Below are 23,261 nucleotides of genomic sequence, written 5' to 3'. Positions count from 1 at the left end.
GAAATTCTTTGGCTCTTAATCGAGGCATTCAAGAAGAACAGGCTGTACCAGCTCGATACCGCCAAGAATTTTTGACTATCGCATGGGAAGAGGTTCATCTTCAAAGCATTTTTCCTTTCCAATATTTTTCCATTGGAGCTTCCCTAATTCCTTTTATCGAACATAATGATGCGAATCGAGCTTTAATGAGTTCTAATATGCAACGTCAAGCAGTTCCACTTTCTCGGTCCGAAAAGTGTATTGTTGGAACTGGATTGGAACGCCAAGTGGCTTTAGATTCGGGGGTTCCCGCTATAGCCGAACACGAGGGAAAAATCCTTTATACTTGACACCGAGAAGATAATTTTATCGGGAAATAAGAATACTTTAAATATTCCATTAATTATGTATCAACACTCAAACAAAAATACTTGTATGCATCAAAAACCTCAGGTTCGCCGGGGTAAATGCATTAAAAAGGGACAAATTTTAGCGGATGGTGCTGCTACAGTTGGTGGGAAACTCGCTTTGGGGAAAAATATATTAGTGGCTTATATGCCATGGGAATGATACAATTTTGAAGATGCAGTACTCATTAGTGAGTGTCTAGTATATGGTGATATTTATACTTCTTTCCACATATGGAAATATGAAATTCAGACGCATGTGACAACCCAAGTTATAGTGATACAGATGGAGTAATTTTTAATGATTTATAAACTGTGTTTTTGAAAGAAAAAAATTGACTCCAATATAAAAAAATTTGGCTATGTCACTGACCGAAAACGTAGACAGCTAATATGTAACTAGTTTGGATTCATTTCTGTTGTTCATGCCAACATACCCTTGTATAATTAAATTTTTTTTTTGCAAAAGAGAAGATTAGGAAAGATAAAGCAAAAGGTACACAATACAATCCGAGGAACGATGAAAGGAATTTGAATGATCCGTCACCAATTCAAAGCTTTGAAATTGACCAAATCTAGTCTTGTTTGACTATGAACGCTGACTTTTCAAACTTGTATTAGTAGCAAACACAAATCTATACGTGCAAACAACCCCGCACGTGCGTTCCCACCGCAATGTTTGAGTTTTTCCTTCAACGGAAAGAATAGTTATGTTTATCTTTGATTTGATCAAAAAAAAAGTTATGTTTTTTTTTTGACCAAAAAAAAAAAGTTATGTTTATCTTTGTTTTCAAGTTAGATGATAATTCAAATATTCTCTATAATGAAAAGATGAATGATTAGGTCTTTTATAATTGCAGTTTATCATTTTACAATGCTGAGTGGTTGTCACGTTGACTCACTTGATTGATGAAAACATATATTTTGGATCAATTAATTATTTAGAATGATTCATTTCCATTTCCATTCAAATTATTATTGCTATTATTTTCTTTCTGACATCTCATTCAAATTATTTATTTTGACCCTTAAATTTGGTTATATAGATGGAAAATAATCAATCATTTATGTGATGCTAAACATGTTTGTCCGATGGCGACCGAAACAGATAAAACAGTTGGTATGTGGTGGCTTTACTAGATATAGAGCAAGTGCGCAACACGCATCAACAGAGGCCACATTGATTTAGGAAAACGACACGCAGGTCATGGTTCTTGGTTAGGATGCTAACGCAGCTTTGTTACCACATAATCATTACCACAATACCAGTCGTCAACAAACAAAATTTCACGACCGGACGTGGTTGATTAGTCTAGATTATGAGTTTAAGAGCATGCATTAGTATTATTTTTATATTCTTGGTTCAAACTTTGAGGGGAAAAATGTTTTCAGGGCATTCAGGATTTCAACTAGATTTGTTTTTGTCCAATCCAGTTTAGAGTTTTTTAGTTTTATCAAAATCAGTCACAACCTCATTTGAATTATATGAAAGTTCAGCTCATGACTGATTCGGGCTCTATCGAGTCTGGTTCAGAGAGTAAATCTTCAAAGAACTGGTATAACCCGATGTATTTTCGGATTCCAGTTAGTTCTTCAATTCTAAAATTCATAATTTGTACCTATTTTGTAACCAACATATAAGTGAAGCTGGCTTTTTAGTTTTAAATACACGATTTATACCTATTTTGTAATAAAATATAAGTAAAATAAATTTGAAATAATAAGAAAGGAACATCAACCGTGATCATTCAAAATCAAAGGAAAGATAAAACATATTTATTGATAGAAAGAAAACTAAATAAATGAAAGAATAAAAAGAAAACTAAATTTTCATAAAATGAAAAACATTGTTCACTAAAAACAAAACCAAATCAAAAAACTTCAAAGTTCAAACTTTAACCATCAACCTTCGTGTAATAGAATTACCAACCTTCATATAATATATATTTATTATAGAGATTCAATATATCTTGGTGTATTTTGGATATATATTAAGAATTGAGATTACGTTTGGTACAATATTTTTATGGAGTTTTAAATATTTCGGGTTTTATCGAATATCCACTTAGGTATAGGTTTGGTTTGGATAGTATCCATAACCCGGAATACAATAAAACAAGATTTATAGGGTATTTATGTCGGATTCAGATCGGTTTCAAATTCATATTTATCGAACCAATTTTGGTTCAGATTTTTGGATTTGTTTTATTTGCCTACCCCTAATTTTAGGTCATGTTGTAGGTGTTATATATTGATCCTATACTGGCTAGAAATCAGGGGCTAAATCCAAACCTTTTCTAGTAACTCGATTAGAAAACAAACGTTTGTTTGTGTTGATTTGTAATTCATACTTCTAATTATAATATTAATTAAACTAGCAGTAATTATTTTATGCAGTTTTAGTTCTGAAATTATTGTTGTTTTGTTTATATGTAAAGTGACAACTAAAACGATCAGATTTTTCTTTTTCGATCAGAATAGTTATATCTTTCGCAACTGTTAAAAACTGTAAAATTGCTCGATATATTTTTCTATTATATATGTTTTTAATATTTATTGTATTTGAAAATATCAATTATTATGTTTTATATTATATTATAAAATTATTTTAAAATCAATTAGAGCATTTCCAATTTATTATATTGGAGTATGATTTAATGAAAATTGAATTCCACTATATAGATATTTTTACAACAAGACTTAAAATGCTATTAGTAACCAAGCGGTGGTAGATGTTGGTAATGTTTTGTGGTTTAACGTGCATTCACATTGACTCTAAATTCAATTTTCTGTTGAGACTAAATTAACATTATTTGGTCGGTTTGAATTTAAATTTCGGTTCAGTTAGTTAATATGGTGGACCGTAACAAATGATCGGTCTATTATCTGATATTAGACTGAAAATACTCAAATTTAGAATCGGACAGACACAATATAGTATATCTGACTAATTCAGTCTGTAACACTAAAGGAGTTTTTCCAGAGCCATACTGACATAGTTTATCAAAAAAAGAAGAAGATGCGATTAGTACTTTTATTTAGATTTTCCCATAAAGACATGGTTGCAAAGACTTGTCTTCTAGACAGTAGACACTCGTTGATTCATTCTTTAAAATTCAAATCAATTAATGCACTTTGTAACCTTTTTGGCTGTTGTATACTGTAGTTTTCTACTACAAAAAGTTTATACATAAAATTCGATCGCATGCAGATCCTGTAAATACGAAATCAGATGACTATTTATACTCAAAGTAACCTTTTTGGCTGTTGTAACCTTTTTGTTTTTTTGTCACAACACATAATTTAATTTATACTATTAAAGCAGATGACTGTTTATGAATCTGTCCCTGAAATTACTAAGTAATTACAAAAATTTCTTATACATTTTCCAGCATTATTTGCAACCAATAAAAAATCATTATTTTTCAATTACATTAAAAAGTATTTAATATCTTTCTAATTTTTTTTCACATATTAATTATTTGAAAGCATTTATTAAATGAAATCTCAAAATAAAATCAAGTCTAAATAACAAATGATTAAATCAACGAAATCATAATACGTGTCTGAATTATCTCAACTCCTTAAAAATAATTTCATCTATACTATTAAAGCAGAATCCTATTGGTCTTTTTACTAAAATTACTCTTTTCTTTACTAACATTGCACATTTCATTAAGGGCAATCAAGTAATATCAATAACACATCTATATTGGGTCTTTCTTTTTGATTCAGCCCATTGCCCACATCAGATCTCTCTTGGGCCATTTGGGCCGATTAAGAAATCAGATCCAATTCTTATTTTTTTCCAAGTTCAAATAATTTATTTTCAACCATTCTTAATATTTTTTGTAGTGAACAAAAATTAATCACTTAATTATTATGTTTTTTTTCTTTTTAATATAATTTAAGCCTTCATAAAAATTAAATTTTTTCACTGAAAAGTATAAATCTTTACTAGAATTATATAACTTTTTTATTTAAAAAATTAACCACATAATAAAATTAATTTATCAGAGTTATGCCAACTTAATTCATTAAAAATAAAGTTTAATTTTCTAAACATAAATACTCATTAGACCTGGACGTTCGGGTACCCGTTCGGGTACCCGTTCGGGTATGGATCGGTTCTTTCGGGTATCAGATTTTTCGGGTTTTGAAATTAAACCTCATTCGGGTATTATAAAATTTCGGGTCGGATTCGAGTCGGATCTTTCCGGGTCCGGGTGGGTTCAGTTCTCATGCATAAGAACCTGAAAAATAACCAAATAACCAAAGTATCTAAAACGGGTTTGGTTATTTATACTCAAAGTAACCAAAGTATTAGATTCAGTTCAAAATTTTGTATCCAAATTACTCAAAAGTAACCAAAAATAACCAAAATATCCATTCTATACAGTTTTTTTGGGTAAACTTTTATTCAACCTATCATATTTTATCCAAAAATACTAAAAGTACCAAAAAAACTACTATAATTAACTTATAATATTAATGTAAAATATTAAAATAATTATAAATATAACTATAACATATATTTTAGATATATATTCACATTTCGGATATCTTCGGGTACTCATTCGGTTCTCGGTTCGGGTCAGGTTCGAGACCGGTTCTTCGGATATAGCAATTTAGAACTCATTCGGATATTTACCCTAGGTCAGATCGGGTTCAGGACCCTGATTTTCGGGTCGGTTTCGGGTTGGTTATTCGGGTCCGGATATTGTACTCAGACCTATACTCATTTAAAATGAAACACGATAAAGAAAGATAAAAAGTTTAAGTCTTTTATAAAAAAATAAATATATGAAAATATGACATTTACTATACTAAATATTTGTCAATTTAAAAAAATAAAGGAAAATAAATCCGCGCTTTGAAAGCGCGGATCAAAATCTAGTTATACTATTAAAGGAGATGACTGTTTATGAATCTGTCCCTGAAATTACTAAGTAATTACAAAAATTTCTTATACATTTTCCCAGCATTATTTGCAACCAATCAAAAATCATTATTTTGCAATTACATTAAAAAGTATTTAATATCTTTCTAATTTTTTTCACATATTAATTATTTGAAAGCATTTATTAAATGAAATCTCAAAATAAAATCAAGTCGAAATAACAAATGATTAAATCAACGAAATCATAATACGTGTCTAAATTATCTCAACTCCTTAAAAATAATTTCATTTAAAATAAAAACTAAATCAGATAAACTAAATTTAATAAAATTATAGAAAATGTTTTGAAACGCACAAATGAGTTTTTCAATACAAGAGTGTTGAAGATATAAAATATTTTATTTTAAATTAAAAAAATCAGTGTAAAATAAGTTTAACTCCGGTTTAAATAAAAAAAAATCATATTACAGGTTAGAATTATTTAGAGTCTTCTAAAATTTAGTCATATTGAAAATAACAAAATAAGTCATATAAGTAATTTTAAGATAAATTTCATAAAAATTTAAAATATATAATTTATCAAAAATTATAATTTTTATTACGTAAAATAATTTTCCAACAAAAAATATACCCGCCCTTTTTAAGGGCGGATCAAAAGTCATTATTTTCCAATTAAATTAAATGGTATTTAGTGTTACACTAATATAAAAGTACTAATCGCATCTTCTTCTTTTTTGATAATATAAAAGTACTAATCGCATCTTTCAGCATCATTTGCAACCAATCAAAAGTCATTATTTTCCAATTAAATTAAATGGTATTTAATATAATTCAGTTCTTAGCATTTTTGAAAATTTTGTTTTCTAAATGTTTGCGCCATATCTTTCCAAAAAATATTTCACATTATTAATTATTTGAAAGCATTTATTAAATGAAACCTCAAAATAAATCAAGTTGAAATAACAAATGGCTAAATCAACAAAATCATAATACGGGTCTAATTATCTCAACTCCTTAAAAATAATTTCATTTAAAATAAAAACTAAATCACATAAATTTAATTTAATAAAAGCATAAAACTATAGAAAATGTTTTGAAACACACAAATGAATTTTTCTAATACAAGAGTGTTGAAGATATAAAATATTTTATTTAAATTAAAAAATCAGTGTAAAATAAGTTTAACTTCAGTTTAAATAAATAAAATCATATTACGGTTTAGAATTATTTAGAGTCTTCTAAAATTTAGTCATATTGAAAATAACAAAAACAAGTCATATAAATAAATTTAAGATAAATTTCATAAAACGTTAAAATATATAATTTATCAAAAATCAACAAAATCATAATACGAGTCTGAATTATCCCAACTCCTTAAAAATAGTTTCATTTAAATTAAAAACTAAATACGTAAACTAAATTTAATAAAATTATAGAAAATGAAACACACAAATGAAATTTTCAATACAAGAGTGTATATTTAATATAAAATATTTTATTTAAATTAAAAAATCAGTGTAAAATAAGTTTAACTTCGGTTTAAATAAATAAAATCATATTACGGGTTAGAATTATTTAGAGTCTTCTAAAATTTAGTCATATTGAAAATAACAAAAATAAGTTATATAAATAAAATAAAGATAAATTTCATAAAAATTTAAAATATATAATTTATCAAAAATCATAATTTTTATTACGTAAAATAAATTTTTCAATAAAAAAATATAATCCGTACTTTTTAAGGGCGGGTCAAAATCTAGTGTTATCTAATAAAGTTTGTGATAAAAGGCCGCATGCTTTGACTTGACTCCTTCAATAATGCATCAAACCAACTATAACTGCTAACGTTATGAGTTTGATTTGGTTAGACGTCGCTGATTTAACATAATTTGAGTGCTTTTGTTACCACGTAATATACATATTCGGGTACGTAGAAACTAGAAACGATCTACTTTCGATGCAAAGTTAACGAGTTGCTGATGTTCGTGAATTAATTATTTCTGTTTTATTATTGTATGAAAACTGTGCGAATGGGTTGTATGTTTGTCAACTGAAATTGTTTATTGTTGGATCTTTCCGCATAAATTATAAAAGATTAACCTAAAATAACATATAAAACACAAATTTAAGAGAAAAAAACATATAAAACCCATTCACGCTTTAAGTTGACAATCCAAAATATTTAGGGAATTTGCATCCTCTACACACAAATTTCCCATAATTAACTAAATACCCTAAATCTCACATATTGGTACCTCTATTGCTAGACAGCAAAGTTGTCATATCATGTGCACTTAGTTAATTTCATAATTTTTTTAGAAATTTCAGCAAATTGACTCAAATATTTAGGGTTTACAATATTTATGTTTGTGAATTGCGATGTAAGTTTTCTTGTAATACTATTTTGAATTAAAAAAAACAAACTTAACAAACCTTTTTGTTTTGTTTTGGCACTGGGATCAGATTTGTTATACATGCATATAAATGAAAATAACCCGTTAATTTTTATAACACGTAATCAGGACCGGTCCTGGACCAAGCCTAACGAAACATTCACTTCAAGTCTCCAAAATTTTTTATATGGATATAAGCCTCCAAATTTGTAAAAAAAAAATTTAAACCCCCAAATTTTAAATTCTCTCTTTACTCGTCTACAGCCCCTAAAATTTCTGGACCGATCCTGCAAGTAATTTGAATAGGGCGTGAATAACCAACTTTGAATACACAACGTGATTACAGACAATATTTGAAAGAGGTACAATCAAGATATTTGTGTGATATTTTGCTGTTTTGCAGTACTAAAGAAGAAAGTTTATAGCTAAGAACAAAACATTATGGATTTGAAATGAATATGGAGGAGGTTATATATATATGAACTTTGGAAAATGAATTTGATGCTATAACTTTTTTGACTAAATGTGAATGGAACATGGACTGGATGGTGGAGAGAGTCATATTTCAAAGAAACTAATCCCAACTCTTTTTTCTTGTTAATTATGTGTGAATAAGAAACAAATTGCCAAAACGAAATAAAAATTCAATATAATTATCTCTTTGGTATAATACCATCACTAAGTTGTCTCTTTAGTATATTTTTTATAATCCAAAAACCAACATTTGATTAGTAAAAATACATTTTAAAAGTATTTCAATATCAAAGACGAATTAAAAACAAAAACTTAATTTTATATATATATATATATATATTATTTATTTAAATCGAAATTTTAGAATATATTAACAAAATAATATATTTAACGTTTTGTATATTAATATACAAAATTGATATAAACAATTGAATTGAAAATATATATATAAATTAATAAATTAATAAAAAGAAATGAATATATTAGTAAAACCTTAATTATTATAAAGAGCACACAAAAAATATTTTTTTAAATAAATTGTACATTCAAACAAATATTTCCTAAAAATCGACTAAAAGTTTTTAGTCGATATTCAACAAGTTTTAGTGTATGTTAACTATTTATAAATTATTTAACTATCTTAAACTTTTATTAAATATTTTAAAATTTTAATCATATTTGATAAATAATTTTATACTTAAACAATTGTAATAAGTAACACTTTTATACTAATATTTTAATGATACTTATACTTAAATTCAATTATTACTTTTAATATATAATTTTAATTAAAATAAAATATTCTCATGCATAGCATGGACAATAACATTTATATATTCCTAGTGATATACACAATTTAATTTCAAATAATTCTATAAATAAATATAATAATAAAAATAAAATTAAATATAGATATATAGTTTTTAGTCGATATATGTTTGTAAATATATCAAAAACGTTGAATATATATATATATATATATATATATATATATATATATATATATATATATATATATATATATATTTGTAAACATATAAAAAATCAAAAATATATGTTTATAAGGTTTTAGGCAAGTACAAATATTACAAATATTTTTAGAATATTTTTATGAACAAATATAAATGTTTTAGGAAGCTAGAATATGTCATATATTTTTAAAATATTTTCTTAACTGAAATTTTCAAAAATTTCGTAAAAATCAGGTTTTTTTATTCGTAAAAAGCACCGTCTACATTGCATATAATGAAGACAAAAATTCCATAAACAGAATATATCTCATGTGGTCGTCAGAGCAATGTCTAGATTTCACATTCCGAAAGTTGTAGAATACATAATACAAGTAGAAGTTGCATTCGACAGAAAAATAATCATCTTCACTGTTAGTAAAATTCACATTCTTCTTGTTTAAAATTTTAAGTAAAATTAGATTGTTCGTTCTAAAAAAAGTAGATGAATCTGTTTAATCTTGAATTCACTTTTTAATAACTCATTTTTCGTAGAAGATAAATTCTACTTTTAATAGAACGTAATTTAAAATTTTAATTTATCAAGTTTTTCAACGAAAAGATATCAATTTGTGTATATGAATGTTTTATCAATTGTTTCTATTTTAACACAACTTTTTCTTCATCAAAACTATTTATTTCATTAATTTTTAGAATTGAAAATGGTCAAAAAAAAAATAGACAAAAAATATTTTTATACAAAAAAGACAACCATGCTGAATTTTTGTTCTCATTTGTCAATTTTCACTTTATTTAATTACCAATTCTGATTTGGTTAGGTAGAAGACTCGACTGTTGCTTGTTTTATTGATTTTTTATTGGAATGTCGTCGTTTGTAATCAGAGGCTGAAAAGAATTGCTAGTAACGTTTGAAAGAAGTAAACCAAATCGGATTGTAAAACTACATTCACACTTTGAACAATTGTTAGTATTTTCTTAGTCGTTTGTATTTCACATATTTACAAATTGACTTGGTACAGCTCGATAAAATGAAGATGATGATGAATGAAGTTGAAATAAATAGAAAATAATTGACACCAATCATCAGATTCGTAACACAAAGCAGTGTTTTACTCGCGATGGATCTTGATCTCAATATATATAGTACACATTTGTGTTAGTCCCGAAAACTTTCAAGTAATTCGAGATTAACGTTCGTACATCATTCATCACAGAGACGGAGCGTTGTAGACAGTAGACTTCTAGTCAGTGCAAAACAGAAGGATTACGATGTCTACTGTCTACAAACAGAAGGATTACGTTGTAGACAGTAGACTTCTAGTCAGTAAAAGTAATGGGCGTTCACAAAAAGTTATTAAAAAATATTTTAATGTTAACGTCCATTACTGCATAATTATATTTTTTAATTTTTTAATCATGGTCATTAATCACGTAACTGACTAAAAAGATACTCCCTCTGTTTTTTAAAGATGTATGTTTTAGGAATTTTTTTTGTTTCAAAAAGATGTATTTTTCATATTTTCAATGTAATTTTTGTCAACTAATTATGAATAATTGTGAATCTCAAAAACATTAATTGCATTTCTTGAAATTTTATTGGTTTAGAAATATAGGAAATATAAAATAACAAAAAACTATGCACTAATAAGTAAATTTTAATATGTTTTATTAAAAAGTGTGAAAATCTCAAAACATGTATTATTTAAAAACAGAGGGAGTATTATACAAAGATTATAATTATTAAAGCTTCTTATAAATCATTTTAAAAAGATATTATACAAATTAAAAACAAAAATAATTAAAAACACAAATATAAAAATTAAACTTTTAAAAAATATAAAACAAAAAATTTACCCGCCCTTTTAAAGGCGGATCAAAATCTATTCTATTAATTATCATGTATGACCAATTAATAAAAGGTCCTTTAGAGTATTGTTAACCGTTCGTAACTTCCCTCGGCATATGAAACGATAATTTGGGCTTCGAATATTGTTAACCGTTCGTAACTTCCCTATATTCCTGTTTTTATGTTCAAATAAAAAAAAACAAATAATTTGGAATGAATATTGACAAAAAGATGAAGCCTTACCATATGATACATGTACATACTTACAAAACTTATCTATTCTATTAAATTCATATCATACAGAATATGACTATACAAACACACAAACATAAAAATTATGTTTCTTTAAAAAATAAAATTAAAACTAAAACTAAACAACTAAAATTAAAATTAAAATTATTATCATGATCCGATATTCTACAGATTTTAGTTTAACGGGTTTTAAATAGATTTCTACATTTGGACCCGCCTTTTTATATTTTTTAGTTTTATATTCTTTTAGAAATTTAATTTTTATATTTATATGTTTTAGTCATATTTGTGTTTTTCATTGTATAACATTTCTCTTAAATAATTAATAGGACATTTTAATCATTGTATTAAAATAGTTTTACCATACATATATCAATATGTTATGTTTCTATTTTAATAGTATTGACTAGATTCGGATTCGCCTTTAAAAGAGCTGGTATATTTTTTTTGTTTTATATATTTTAGAAATTTAATTTTTATATGTATGTTTTTAATCATATTTATATTTTTCTTTGTATAATCTTTCTTTTAAATAATTAATAAGAGGTTTTAATAATTATCATAAAATAATTTGACTACACATATATCAATAGGTCATATTCCTGTTTTAGTATATTGATATTATATAATGAAAAAAACATAAATAAAAACATAAATATAAAAATTAAATTTATAAAAAAATGTAAAAAAAAATATACCCGCGGGTCAAAATGTAGTATTAGTTTAAAACTTTTAAAACAAGAGGATGGTTCGTTGGCCCTTCATGTTTTTAATTAAATTCAAATATATTCACAACCACCCTTGAAAAAGTCTCCTGCAAGGATGGTTCTTGTGTATAGCATATATAAATACATGTTTCCACTCTCTTCTCTACTCAGATCATCTTCCTCTTCCTTCTCTGTTTTCTTTCAACTCTCACGACCTTAATCTTCACCTGAAACTGAGAATTATATCAATGGCCAACACTAGCGAAGTGTCTTCTGCACTTTGGTTCATCGAGAAGCATCTTCTTGACGTGGCTTCTCCCGTGGCTACAGATCGACGGACGATACACGAATCAGCATCAACTGAATCTAGCTCCGATTCTTCTTCCATCATCTTCAGATCATCATCATCTCCAGTTGATTTCTCTGAATCAGAGATCAAACCTGAAATCATCGATCTCTCCACGCCGAGATTCATGGATTTGATTTCGACTCCGTTTGAATTCGACACGCACGTTTCTGTTTCTGATTTCGATTTTAAACCAACATTTCAAACCGGAAATCAATTTGAACCGGAATTTAAAACTCAAATCCCTTGTACCTCCTCAGACGATTCACATTCCAACCGTAAACCGCCACTGAAGATCTCCGTACCAACCAAAACCGAATGGATTCAATTTAATCCGCAACCGGAAGTTACTAAACCGGTTCAACCGGAGGCGGAAGAGCAAAGGCATTACAGGGGAGTGAGACAAAGGCCATGGGGGAAATTCGCGTCGGAGATTCGAGACCCGAACAAACGCGGATCTCGCATTTGGCTCGGGACGTTTGATACCGCGATTGAAGCGGCTAGAGCTTACGACGAAGCGGCGTTTAGACTGCGAGGATCGAAAGCCATTCTGAATTTCCCGCTCGAGGTCGGGAAGTGGAAGCCACGCTTCGACGACGCCGACGGTGAGAAGAAACGGAAGAGAGACGAAATCGACGATGAAGATGTGGCGGTGGTAGAGAAGGTGTTGAAGACGGAACAAAGCGTTGACGGTAACGAGGCTTGTAAGTTGACGGAGTTCTGCGATTGGGACTTAACGGGGTTTCTTAACTTTCCGCTTTTGTCGCCGTTATCTCCTCATCCATCGTTTGGTTATTCGCAGTTGACCGTTGTTTGAGTTTTGTTTTCTTTCTTCTAATTAAAGTGTTGGCGGTGGTGTGCAGTGCATGCTAACCACAGACGTCAATACATGTGTTCATATTTGTTCATTCTTTCTTCATACTACAATAATAATACTAATTTATTTCATTCAAAGAAGACCAAGGAATCGAGTTTTGCGTTTCATACATAGGACTATCCTATCATTTAATGCCATTCACGTTGAAGAACTTAGTTAAAAACGTACTAAAATAATTATAATTCCAACTTGTAATTTTGACCGGGGTAAGTAGATTTTGTTCCCACAATAAATACATGACCTTGGTTCTGTCAGAATAATTCATAGATAATTGATTTGGTGAGTCGATTAAGTTTCTCTTCGAATAAAAATAAATGGATAAGCTGCTCAAAACGACCGTGGCGTATGTGCGTAGACCTCTTCGTATTTCGTAAATTACATGGCGAAAGTGAAAGCCATTTATCCTGAAAAATACTTCTTCCATGGCCATATCTATGTACAGTTTAGTGTTATTTTAGATTTGAATCTATTTAACGATGAACTTCTTCTTCTTCCCTACCGTTTTCCCTAGGGGTGGGCAAAAAAACTCAAACCGAACCAAACCAAACTAACCAAACCGAAGTTAAATCGAACCAAACCAAACCGTGTTCTTTATGTAACCCAATTGGTTCATGTTTTACTCAATCCGAACGGTTTGGTTTGGTTTGGGTTTAAACCGAACCAAACCAAACCAAACCGATAATCTAATATATATAGTAAAAATATATATGATATATATATACGTATTAACATATTGTAAATTTTAGTTAAAGTTTCGTTTTTTATTTTTTCATAACTTCCATATCTTAAAAAAAAATTATAAATACGATTCAAATAATACTATTATATATAAAATCATGTAGCATAAGTTTTTATATTCTCAATCTATTGTTTATGGGTTGATTACTTTTTAATAAAAGTATAAAACTGATGCCTTCATATTTTATAACCAACCCGAACTACACCGAACCAAACTAGACCATAATAATGTAAACCGAACTAAATCTAAACCAAACCAAACTGAACCGAACCGAATTAAACCCAAACCGAACCCAAACCAAAGCTACTTTGGTTTTAATTGGTTTGAGTTTTATAAAACCCAAATTACCCAAACCAAACCGAACCCAAACCGAACCCGAAACTAAACCGAAATGCCCACCCCTAGTTTTCCCTGTTTTTGTTACTATAGTGAACACAAGAATGTTGGTGGGCCTGCTAATAGGCATAAGTGCACTCTCTTTAATGGGCCTTGGGTTATTCATACATTTATATAAAGTTTGAATGACGCGCTCATATTTTTTCCTTTATTTATTTTTAGAAGTTCTGGATAAATAGGTTCCAGGCCAACCTATAGTATCGCATCAGGTAGTTGATTAAATATTTGAAACCCATTTTTTTGTTCAAATTTCATTAAGTAACAAAAAGAATATTTACATGAGGGGATCAAACAATAGATGTTTCTATAATTTTTGCTGAATAACACGGGAGGTTATAACTTTCTTTATCAATTTAATTAAATTGGTATAATAGAGCATGGAATCACTATAAACATTTTAAATAGTAAAAATATTTTTTTCATGAACTCTAGAGACTAGTATATGTATTGTATGTGAATTTTCGTATATATAGTGGGATCCAGATGAATATTTTGCTCGAGTTGTTTTTTTTTTTTGACTAAAAAAAAAACGACAATTAAGCTTTACTCAATTTTAGTGGTTTGTTAGTTTAATTTGTACTTGCTACTCTTAACTGAAGTTGTCTTTTATATAACAAGTAACAACAATATGTTGTGCTCATTTTCACACAAAAAAACAATATGTTGTGCTCTGCGATAAAGTAACATCTAACTAGATGAGACCCGCGTCTTGCGCGGTGTGAGAGTTTGATTTTAATTTTATTATGTACTTAATATTTTGTATATATTCTACATCAGTTTATTGATATAAACATGTTTAATATGTTGTGTTATATATTTAAACACGATAAATCAAAGTAGTAAATCGTAGTTTGCATGGTGTCTTTTTTTCTTGTATATTTGTAATATAGTTCGAGTTATAATTAAATTGAAAAAATATATAATAAATAGAATTGAAAAAATGCATAGAGACAGCAATATCAAATGCTTACAAATAAACTTTTATATAGTTATTGGAAAACCCCTTTGAATATATATTTTAGTGGATTATATTTTTGAATGTCATATCTTAGTGGATGTACATGTTAAACAAAAGCCAAAGATAAGTCAACCCCATTATTTCATATGTTTCTAAAACCGAAACATACATTTTCCTTTTCCGGAACATCATTAAGTTTGTGTGAAAGGGGATTAGAGTTAGAAAATTATAATTTGTTCAATTCTATCAAAAATATTGGTGATTATGAGTGTGATTAGTAGTGGTTGTGGGTGCTCTCCACAGTCCTATTTATTTTTAAAGCACCAAAATCAGAGCAATCAAATTTTAATTTATTTTTTTAAACCACAGCTCTTGAAATAACCTACAGCTGTAGAAGTGCTCTGCAGAGCCAAATATCCAAATCGATTTTTATTGCTTTCCATAAAATTTTACAGCATTAAAATCTAAAGCTATAGTAAAACGTCTACATATTTTTTTTTCTACAACAATAATTTTGAAGCTACAACCATTACCAATCGGAACCTATGTCCCAATCGTTTGTCAAATACATTTTCCTCATCTTAAATTTTGTTTCTTTTATTTATCTCATTAAATTTTATTTGTTTGAATGTTTTTCAAGAACTCAGCTCAATTCTACAATGTTGCAATATATGACTAACAACTACTTTGTATGTATATCTTTTAAACGATTTGCTATACATACAATAACTATCAAACAAATAATCAATACATGTACGTTTTCGACTTAGTTTCAAAATAAAAGTTTCCAACCTCTAAGTTAATAAAAACCAAAGCATCTTCTAAATTGGGCAGACAATTAATTAAGTTGAATACCCAAGGGCCATTTACGTGAAAAGCCCATTAAAATATTAATAATAAAGTCCATTACAAACTAATTGTTTCCGGTCACAAAATAAGGTAAACCATAAAAAATTAAAGGCTTTTGTATTTTATTTCTTTCCCGGTGTGTCTTAGTTAAGTCTTCTTCCTTGATGTTCATCAGACCGGAATTTATATTATTGGAAGATCCATATTTGAAAACCAGACCAAAAGAAGATTTTATGTTTATCAAAACAGTTCACTCTATTCTAGGGGCCAATCAACCTACTCAAATAAAGGTTTGGTTTTCAAAATTTGGGTTTAGAAATTTTCATATTTAACGATTAAGGATTCGTTCGTTGATAAAATCATTTATTTATTCCTCATGATGATATATTTTCCTTCTCTAATTGTATATCTTCCAGACACAGAATATTTCAATGGCTTCTTGGAAAAACTTAGTCTTTGTATTTGAGATTGGTAAACTATCAATCTGAACCTTTCAATTTTATGTTTATAAATTATTATCTCACAATACAGCAAGACAGATGAATGATTGTATATTTTTTAAACGTTGCAGGCCTTTTCAAGTATGTGTGTCGTATCAATCTGCTCCGAAACTTCTCCCAAAAAGGTTGAAAATCCCTTCAAATTCGGTCTGGTCGGCTGCTTCTTCAGGTGTCTCTGCAGAAGTCAACTGGTGTCTCTGCGAAAGTCAACTGGTGTCTCTGCAGAAGTGTAAATAACTTGCATGAGAGATGTCACAGACAAAAAAAACAGTCTTGATCCTAAACAGATTAATCCCATGATTAGTGAATTTCAAGCAATTTACTGTCTTTTTTTTTATATTACTAACATAATTGGGGATCTGTTTTATTTCATGTATGTTAACTGATGATCTCTCTGTAATGGATCATCTTCAATATTCATGGATTCACTAAGAGAAAAAGCAAGAAATATATTTTTACCATCAAATGCAGTTAATAGAGGCTAGTATTCAACTCAGTCTAAATATAGAAGTCTGTCTAGCTAACTCGTAGTGAATGTGTCGTTCATGTTGCTTGCGTCTCTAGGATTAAACTGCTGGTTTATTATCATGCCAAAAAACCATTAAGATTAGACAATTTAGATTATTAACTGCAGGGCGGTGATTTGAAAACTTCTAAAGGATGTATAAATGATTTCAACCAAAGCAAATAAACATAAGAACGAAAACTGAGTAAGCATAAGAAATAGAAATTCATAAAAAAACAGAGGCTTGAGATTACCATGATTCAAACAAATTGGACAACAAATTAAAAAAAATGGTTAAAGAAACCACCAAACAGAACTAAAATCGTAACATTGAAAACCAAAACAGAAAACTCATAGCACTAATGAAAAAAATAAGCCTCTGCTCAGAGGCCCTATAACGCCCAGTTTCAATGTAGCCACTTTTTTAGAACTTGTCCTTCTCAACCTTTATAGTTAACTCTGGCCTTGTAACATATTTCTGATAAAAATCCTCCTCCAAACCAGTGATTGGTGTACTTGGCTGATGTCAGATCATTAGATTCAGAATGCTGAGATGAACCACACTGTAACATCAGAGACCCCTATATTAAAAATGCAAAACAATCAGCTACTAAGCTTATACATAATCCATCAATATATGTATTATTATAATGGAAAATTATCAGACAACCTTAGGAGCATCAGACTGAGTTGAAAATATCCCTCCAAACATGTTATCACTTCCCTACATATAGCAATAATATCACGTTAGAATGTCGGTATCAACAACACGAAAATATACATGACATGCTGTTCCATTAGTTTTACCGTAGGAGATTGAGTCGCATGGATGTTTGGTTGAGCGATAAGAACCACCTGAATGAGTAACCATGAAGTTGATGAGGATTTTTGTTTATCCGTGCTGCAACACATGGAATAATTTCCTCATTTCATCCTTCTTCACAAATCCATGAATCTTGTCACCCTATTAAAGATGAACACGAAATAGTAAGAAACCTTACATACTATGTATAGCAAGCATAACATATGAAATAAAACAACTCCAACGGCTCTTTAAACTTTAGTATACAGAAAGATCATCTTTATAACTTCACAACCCGCAGCCGGATGATTTTGATCTTAACTTGTAAAGCTTCGGGTCTCCGATATGGTTCATCGCAGTCATGTTGATTTTTTTGGGGTATGGATCAATGATTTTGCTTTGGTTTGCAATAGGACGAAATGACTCACATCCCCTTGGCTTATATAGGAGGAAAAAAGAGTCATAAAGAGAATATATTCGTATCATAATGCCTTTAAGACGTTCAATTTAGCTTGTCAATCACTCATATATCAACGCATAGAACAGCAATGTTTACCATATATATGTCATTGATTTATATTCTATATAAATGGAGTATTAATCAGTGGAATCACCTTAAATTTTTACCATATTAAAGGGATATAATGCATTTTGAGTTTATAAAATAGTCAAAACTATATATATACTAACCTAAAATAATTACGGCCACATCTGTCGTATTTAAATGACGTATACCACCAGTAATTAGGCTATATACATTCTTATCTTATAGAGAATATACCATCATAAAATAGTTTAGCAAATTCAAAACGGTTCTCGTAAATTCAACCATTTCCTATAAAGATCTTTCAAGCATTGTTCCCTACATTAATATAAAAAATTACGATATCAATATAAAAAATCGAATTACGATATTTGTGTTCACTTGTTATGATATTTGTTATGCTCCTCATTATTTTCTTAAAAATTACAATATCAATATAAAAAATCGAATTACGATATTTGTGTTCACTTTTAATAAAATGGCTTCTGATACATCTTGCATTGAAAAAAAAAAATATTAGATTTTACAACATTATACTACATAATTGCGTAATACATTATATGGCAATGATCTATGGTAACCTTATATATGGCAATATATTTTGATAGAAAAGGAAATCATGGAATGAGTTAATGGGAAATAGAATTAAATTTTATAGCAATGATCTTTGACTTTCCTTAAACATGAAATGATGAAATCGCACTGATCTTTGACTTTCCTTTTTACACGAAATCGTCCAATTATTCATTTTGAACTATAATGTATATGAGGAAATTCGAGTGGTACCACAATGGCATTTCTTTGTAATTTCTCTAGTGAATCAAGGGTGATTCTATATATGGGCTGAGAGTGAATATGGTACCGACACGTCAGCATGGCACTCATGTAAATAACTTACACATTTAAGGTTACTCTTTAAAAATGCTTCTTGATTAATAAGAAGGGGATCTATTAATTTAGGGATTATCTACTATTTGAAGTTCTCATTTAAATTTTGGACTCTTTCATAGTTGTTGCTAGAATATATCATACCTCCTATACACTGTAACCTACCAACTTAAATTAAACCAAATCTTAACCAACATAGATTAGTTAAACCTAACCAGTAACACTTTTATAATATTTTTGGTTAATCTCTTAATATAATTAGATCATATAAAACTGAATCACTCTTAAATCAACGAGTTCCATATCATTCCAGACATAAGAGAAAAAAATATCCGACTCATTTACAACGTAAGCATACAAAGACCGTGTATGCTTATGCTCATTGATCTTCCAAAAACCAAATAATTGTGGCATAGACCAACATATGCTCATGTTCGTATCACTAACTTTACTTCCATATATTTATTTTTCACCTACATCATATCACAACATATACAGTTATGCAAGAACATGATTTTTTTTTTGTTCAAACAACCAAATAATGGTGGCATATGGTTAGTAGATTTTTTTAAATATGTTTTTTATATATTACATTTTACGAGACCATGTGTATAATTTTTTTTTTTGAAAAAAAGGCATAACTATGTGTGTTAAAAGGTAAAATACAAACTAATAACAAGTACAACACAAATTATAACACTATTAAATTCTATATATATTTAATAAAATATTATAATATGTCTAATATGTATATATATATATAAATGTTACACAAAATATATATAATATTATATACACATATTATATATACCATATATTATTAATTGAAATTTGACAAATCAATTTCCGCCCTTTAGGGCGGGTCCTAATCTAGTTAGAGTATTATTATCGGTCGTATTTAGTGGGGTTCTTATGCTAATTATGATTTAAAAGAAAATCAAAAACAGAAATAAATATAAGAGGCGTTCCTTATTTGAGGTAAGGAAGAGACGGTTATTAGTGACACATGTAGGCAAAGTGAGAGGAGAGAGGAGGATGAGCGTGGCTTTGGTTTCGTGCTCTGGTTCTGTTCTCTCTCTTTCTCCGAAACCTCTCCATTTTCTATTCTCTCTCAAAGGTGATTTTCTCTCTCTCTCTCTCTCTCTCTCTCTCTCTCTCTCTCTCTCTCTCTCTCTCTCTCTCTCTCTCTCTCTCTCTCTCTCTCTCTCTCTCTCTCTCTCTCTCTCTCTCTCTCTCTCTCTCTCTCTCTCTCTCTCTCTCTCTCTCTCTCTCTCTCTCTCTCTCTCTCTCTCTCTCTCTCCGTGGTTCCTCGACGAAACAGCGGTACTCCCTGTCTCCGTGGCTGGTCGACGACACGGAATCCTGTCTCTCCGTTGCTCGTCGATGACTATTGTTGTTTCTTCAATCATGCATGTTTTAGATTATACTTCTTGTTCTGATCGGAAGTTTTTATTTGTTTGTAGGTTCGATTCGGTCTGGCGGTGGCTCTCGTAAACAGAGACGGAGCTCTCTGTCGATGGCTCTCCGCGCTCAGGTAAAGCTTCTGTTGCATCTTCTTCAATCATACATGTGGCTTTGATCAGTTGTGATATCTTTGTTGCAAGTTTATCAATTTTGATAATGTTTTCTGTCTGTTCATTTTGTTGGCTTTAGGTGTAAAATATATTGAGTCATTCTCGTTTTGTTTGTTGCAAGTTTATCAATCTAGATTTGGGTTCTTTTTGGTGATTACTATTTTTTGTGTTTCTGTCTTTGTGTGGTGAGATGAAGGGATCAACTCGTATTTGATATGTTCAGTGGAAAGAGAGCTGAAGAAGGTTCATCAATACAGGTTGTTTATTAATCATGTTCTGTCTCTGTGTGCAAATTTAAATGTCACAGTCTTTGTTTATTAATCATGTCGTGTCTGAAACCTTCCTGTCTTTGTGTGTTCAGATGGATGGATCAAGAGAGATGAGCAACAGTCATTGGACAACGGAATACGTAGCATCACAGGTTAGTCTTTCTCTCTTTCATCTGCTCTGTCTTATTAAAATATTTTGTGTGTAAAAATATCTTGTGTTCTTGTTATGATTATGTCTTGTTCTTCATATAGATATTATGTCTCTGTCTTGTTCTTGATACTGATTTCATCTCTCTGTCTTGTTCTTGTGACTTTCAGGAGCATTGAGAGTGGAAGAAGCTTTCAATTATGGTAACCTTGTAACTTGTGTTGTCTTCTCTAGTCTTGTCTTTTGCTTGTTTAGTAGTGTAGTGTATTCACGGACCTTTTGTAACCTTGTGACCACCACAATCTATATATAAAACAAGTTCATGTTCTCTCTTCTAACCATACAAAACGAGCAACACATTTGATCAAACAAACTTCATTTTCTATCCTTCTCACCATATTTTCCCTCTTCTCACCATACAAAATAAGTTCATGCTCTCATGGGAAGATTATGAAACCTTAAATTAGAGACTTGCAATGGAGGACATAAAATCTCAAGGTTTTTAATTAAATCTCTTATTCAACTTTTCTCCTTAAATACTATTTAAAAAAAAATAAGAGACACCTAATGAGTTTCTAGGCTTTAGTAGCATGCAAGCTTTGAGTTGCTAAATAACATGGGTTCAACAGGGACGGCCCATGTCTATAATAGACCCTACTCAAATTTTGAGTAATGTGTTTATTTTTAGAGCAATTTTTATTTTTTTTTCAACTGAAAAAAACCTTTTAAAAAATCAGAGTTCTAAACTATTGCTTATTCTGTATGTGCTCTGGTTTGAAAGCATTTCCTACATTCCATCATGTAGTCACCCAAATATTACATACAAAATAATAAAAAATGCAATAACATTAGTTTCTTAAGAAACTTTGTCAACAAAATACGTGAAGTTTGTGGGTTTGCTTCGACCACTAATTCAATTACATATTAAATCCAGTAATGTTATATAGGCAGTATGTTAATAATAACAATCAGGTAAGAAGGGTACGTCATCCTGCTAATATCCATGTAGATTTCACCTTTATAAAACCCGACCACGAATCATGTGTGTTTTGCATCATTATCCAAACATACTAAAATTGTAATGGAAAGAGACAAAATATTATCATGAACGTGAATCATCAAGCATATCAGGTTACCTAATTATCCTACGTGGAGATGACCTAATCTTCCATGGTTTTCAATTATTGCATTTCATTTCTTCAAACGTCATCATTTTCCATAATCACTATCCGTCCGAATCGTAGTAAACGTAAACCTAAAAAAGCCATCATCATTGTTTTGTTTCCATCACTATCTCACTGTTTTAGTTTTTTTTTTAAATCTTTATAGAAAAACCTATAGATTAATCTCCACAAAGATGGATAAATGGACTTCACTCCAGATGGATTGGAGTGCCTTCGAACCTGGATTAGTTAGCAATCCAAGCTTACCTACCATTAAACTACCACCTTGTGTTTAATTAAACTATCTCACTGTTGTTTATATGCATTTTTACGGTAAAAACTAATTAGTAAGTCTTTGTATACCTATAAAAGTTTGTAAAAATCTCTGTATACATCAATTAATCAAGGAAAGTGTTATCCGATGTCAAAGGTAGTGTATACAGTGGATACCGAGTTCTCAAAAATCCTACTCGAGACACAAAACTACAAATTCGAAATCCGAATGAAATAAAACACATTTCACTAAAAAGGAAAAAGAAAAAAAACACATTTCACTAATTTTTTTATAAACAATTATTACAGAAAGGCCAAGGGAGCTAACTCATGGCCACGTAGCTTTCGCAACAACCAGATGCTTTATTATCCCACTCTTCGCGATTATTGCATGAGATACACGCTCCGGTTAATCAACGTACGAGATTGCAAGAAGCTTGATGAAGACTAGAGGGATCACCAATATATATCCGATTATCCATAACCTTGGACACTCCTGAAGAT

At 29.5% G+C, this 23,261-nt stretch overlaps 1 protein-coding gene across 1 annotated transcript; it reads left to right on the top strand.

Annotated features, from left to right (window-relative positions):
• Positions 1-12,085: 12,085 nt before the first annotated feature.
• LOC108849135 (ethylene-responsive transcription factor 5) lies at positions 12,086-13,220 on the top strand. Its single transcript, XM_018622643.2, has one exon. It carries the CDS (start codon positions 12,175-12,177, stop codon positions 13,087-13,089), a length of 915 nt encoding a protein of 304 aa, XP_018478145.2. The 5' UTR covers positions 12,086-12,174; the 3' UTR covers positions 13,090-13,220.
• The last annotated feature ends 10,041 nt before the right edge of the window (positions 13,221-23,261 follow it).

The sequence above is a fragment of the Raphanus sativus genome, chromosome 4 (assembly GCF_000801105.2).
Source record: "Raphanus sativus cultivar WK10039 chromosome 4, ASM80110v3, whole genome shotgun sequence".
Lineage (NCBI taxonomy): Eukaryota > Viridiplantae > Streptophyta > Magnoliopsida > Brassicales > Brassicaceae > Raphanus > Raphanus sativus.
Note: the sequence above shows the minus strand (reverse complement) of the source record. Positions and strands in the feature narration are given on the sequence as shown.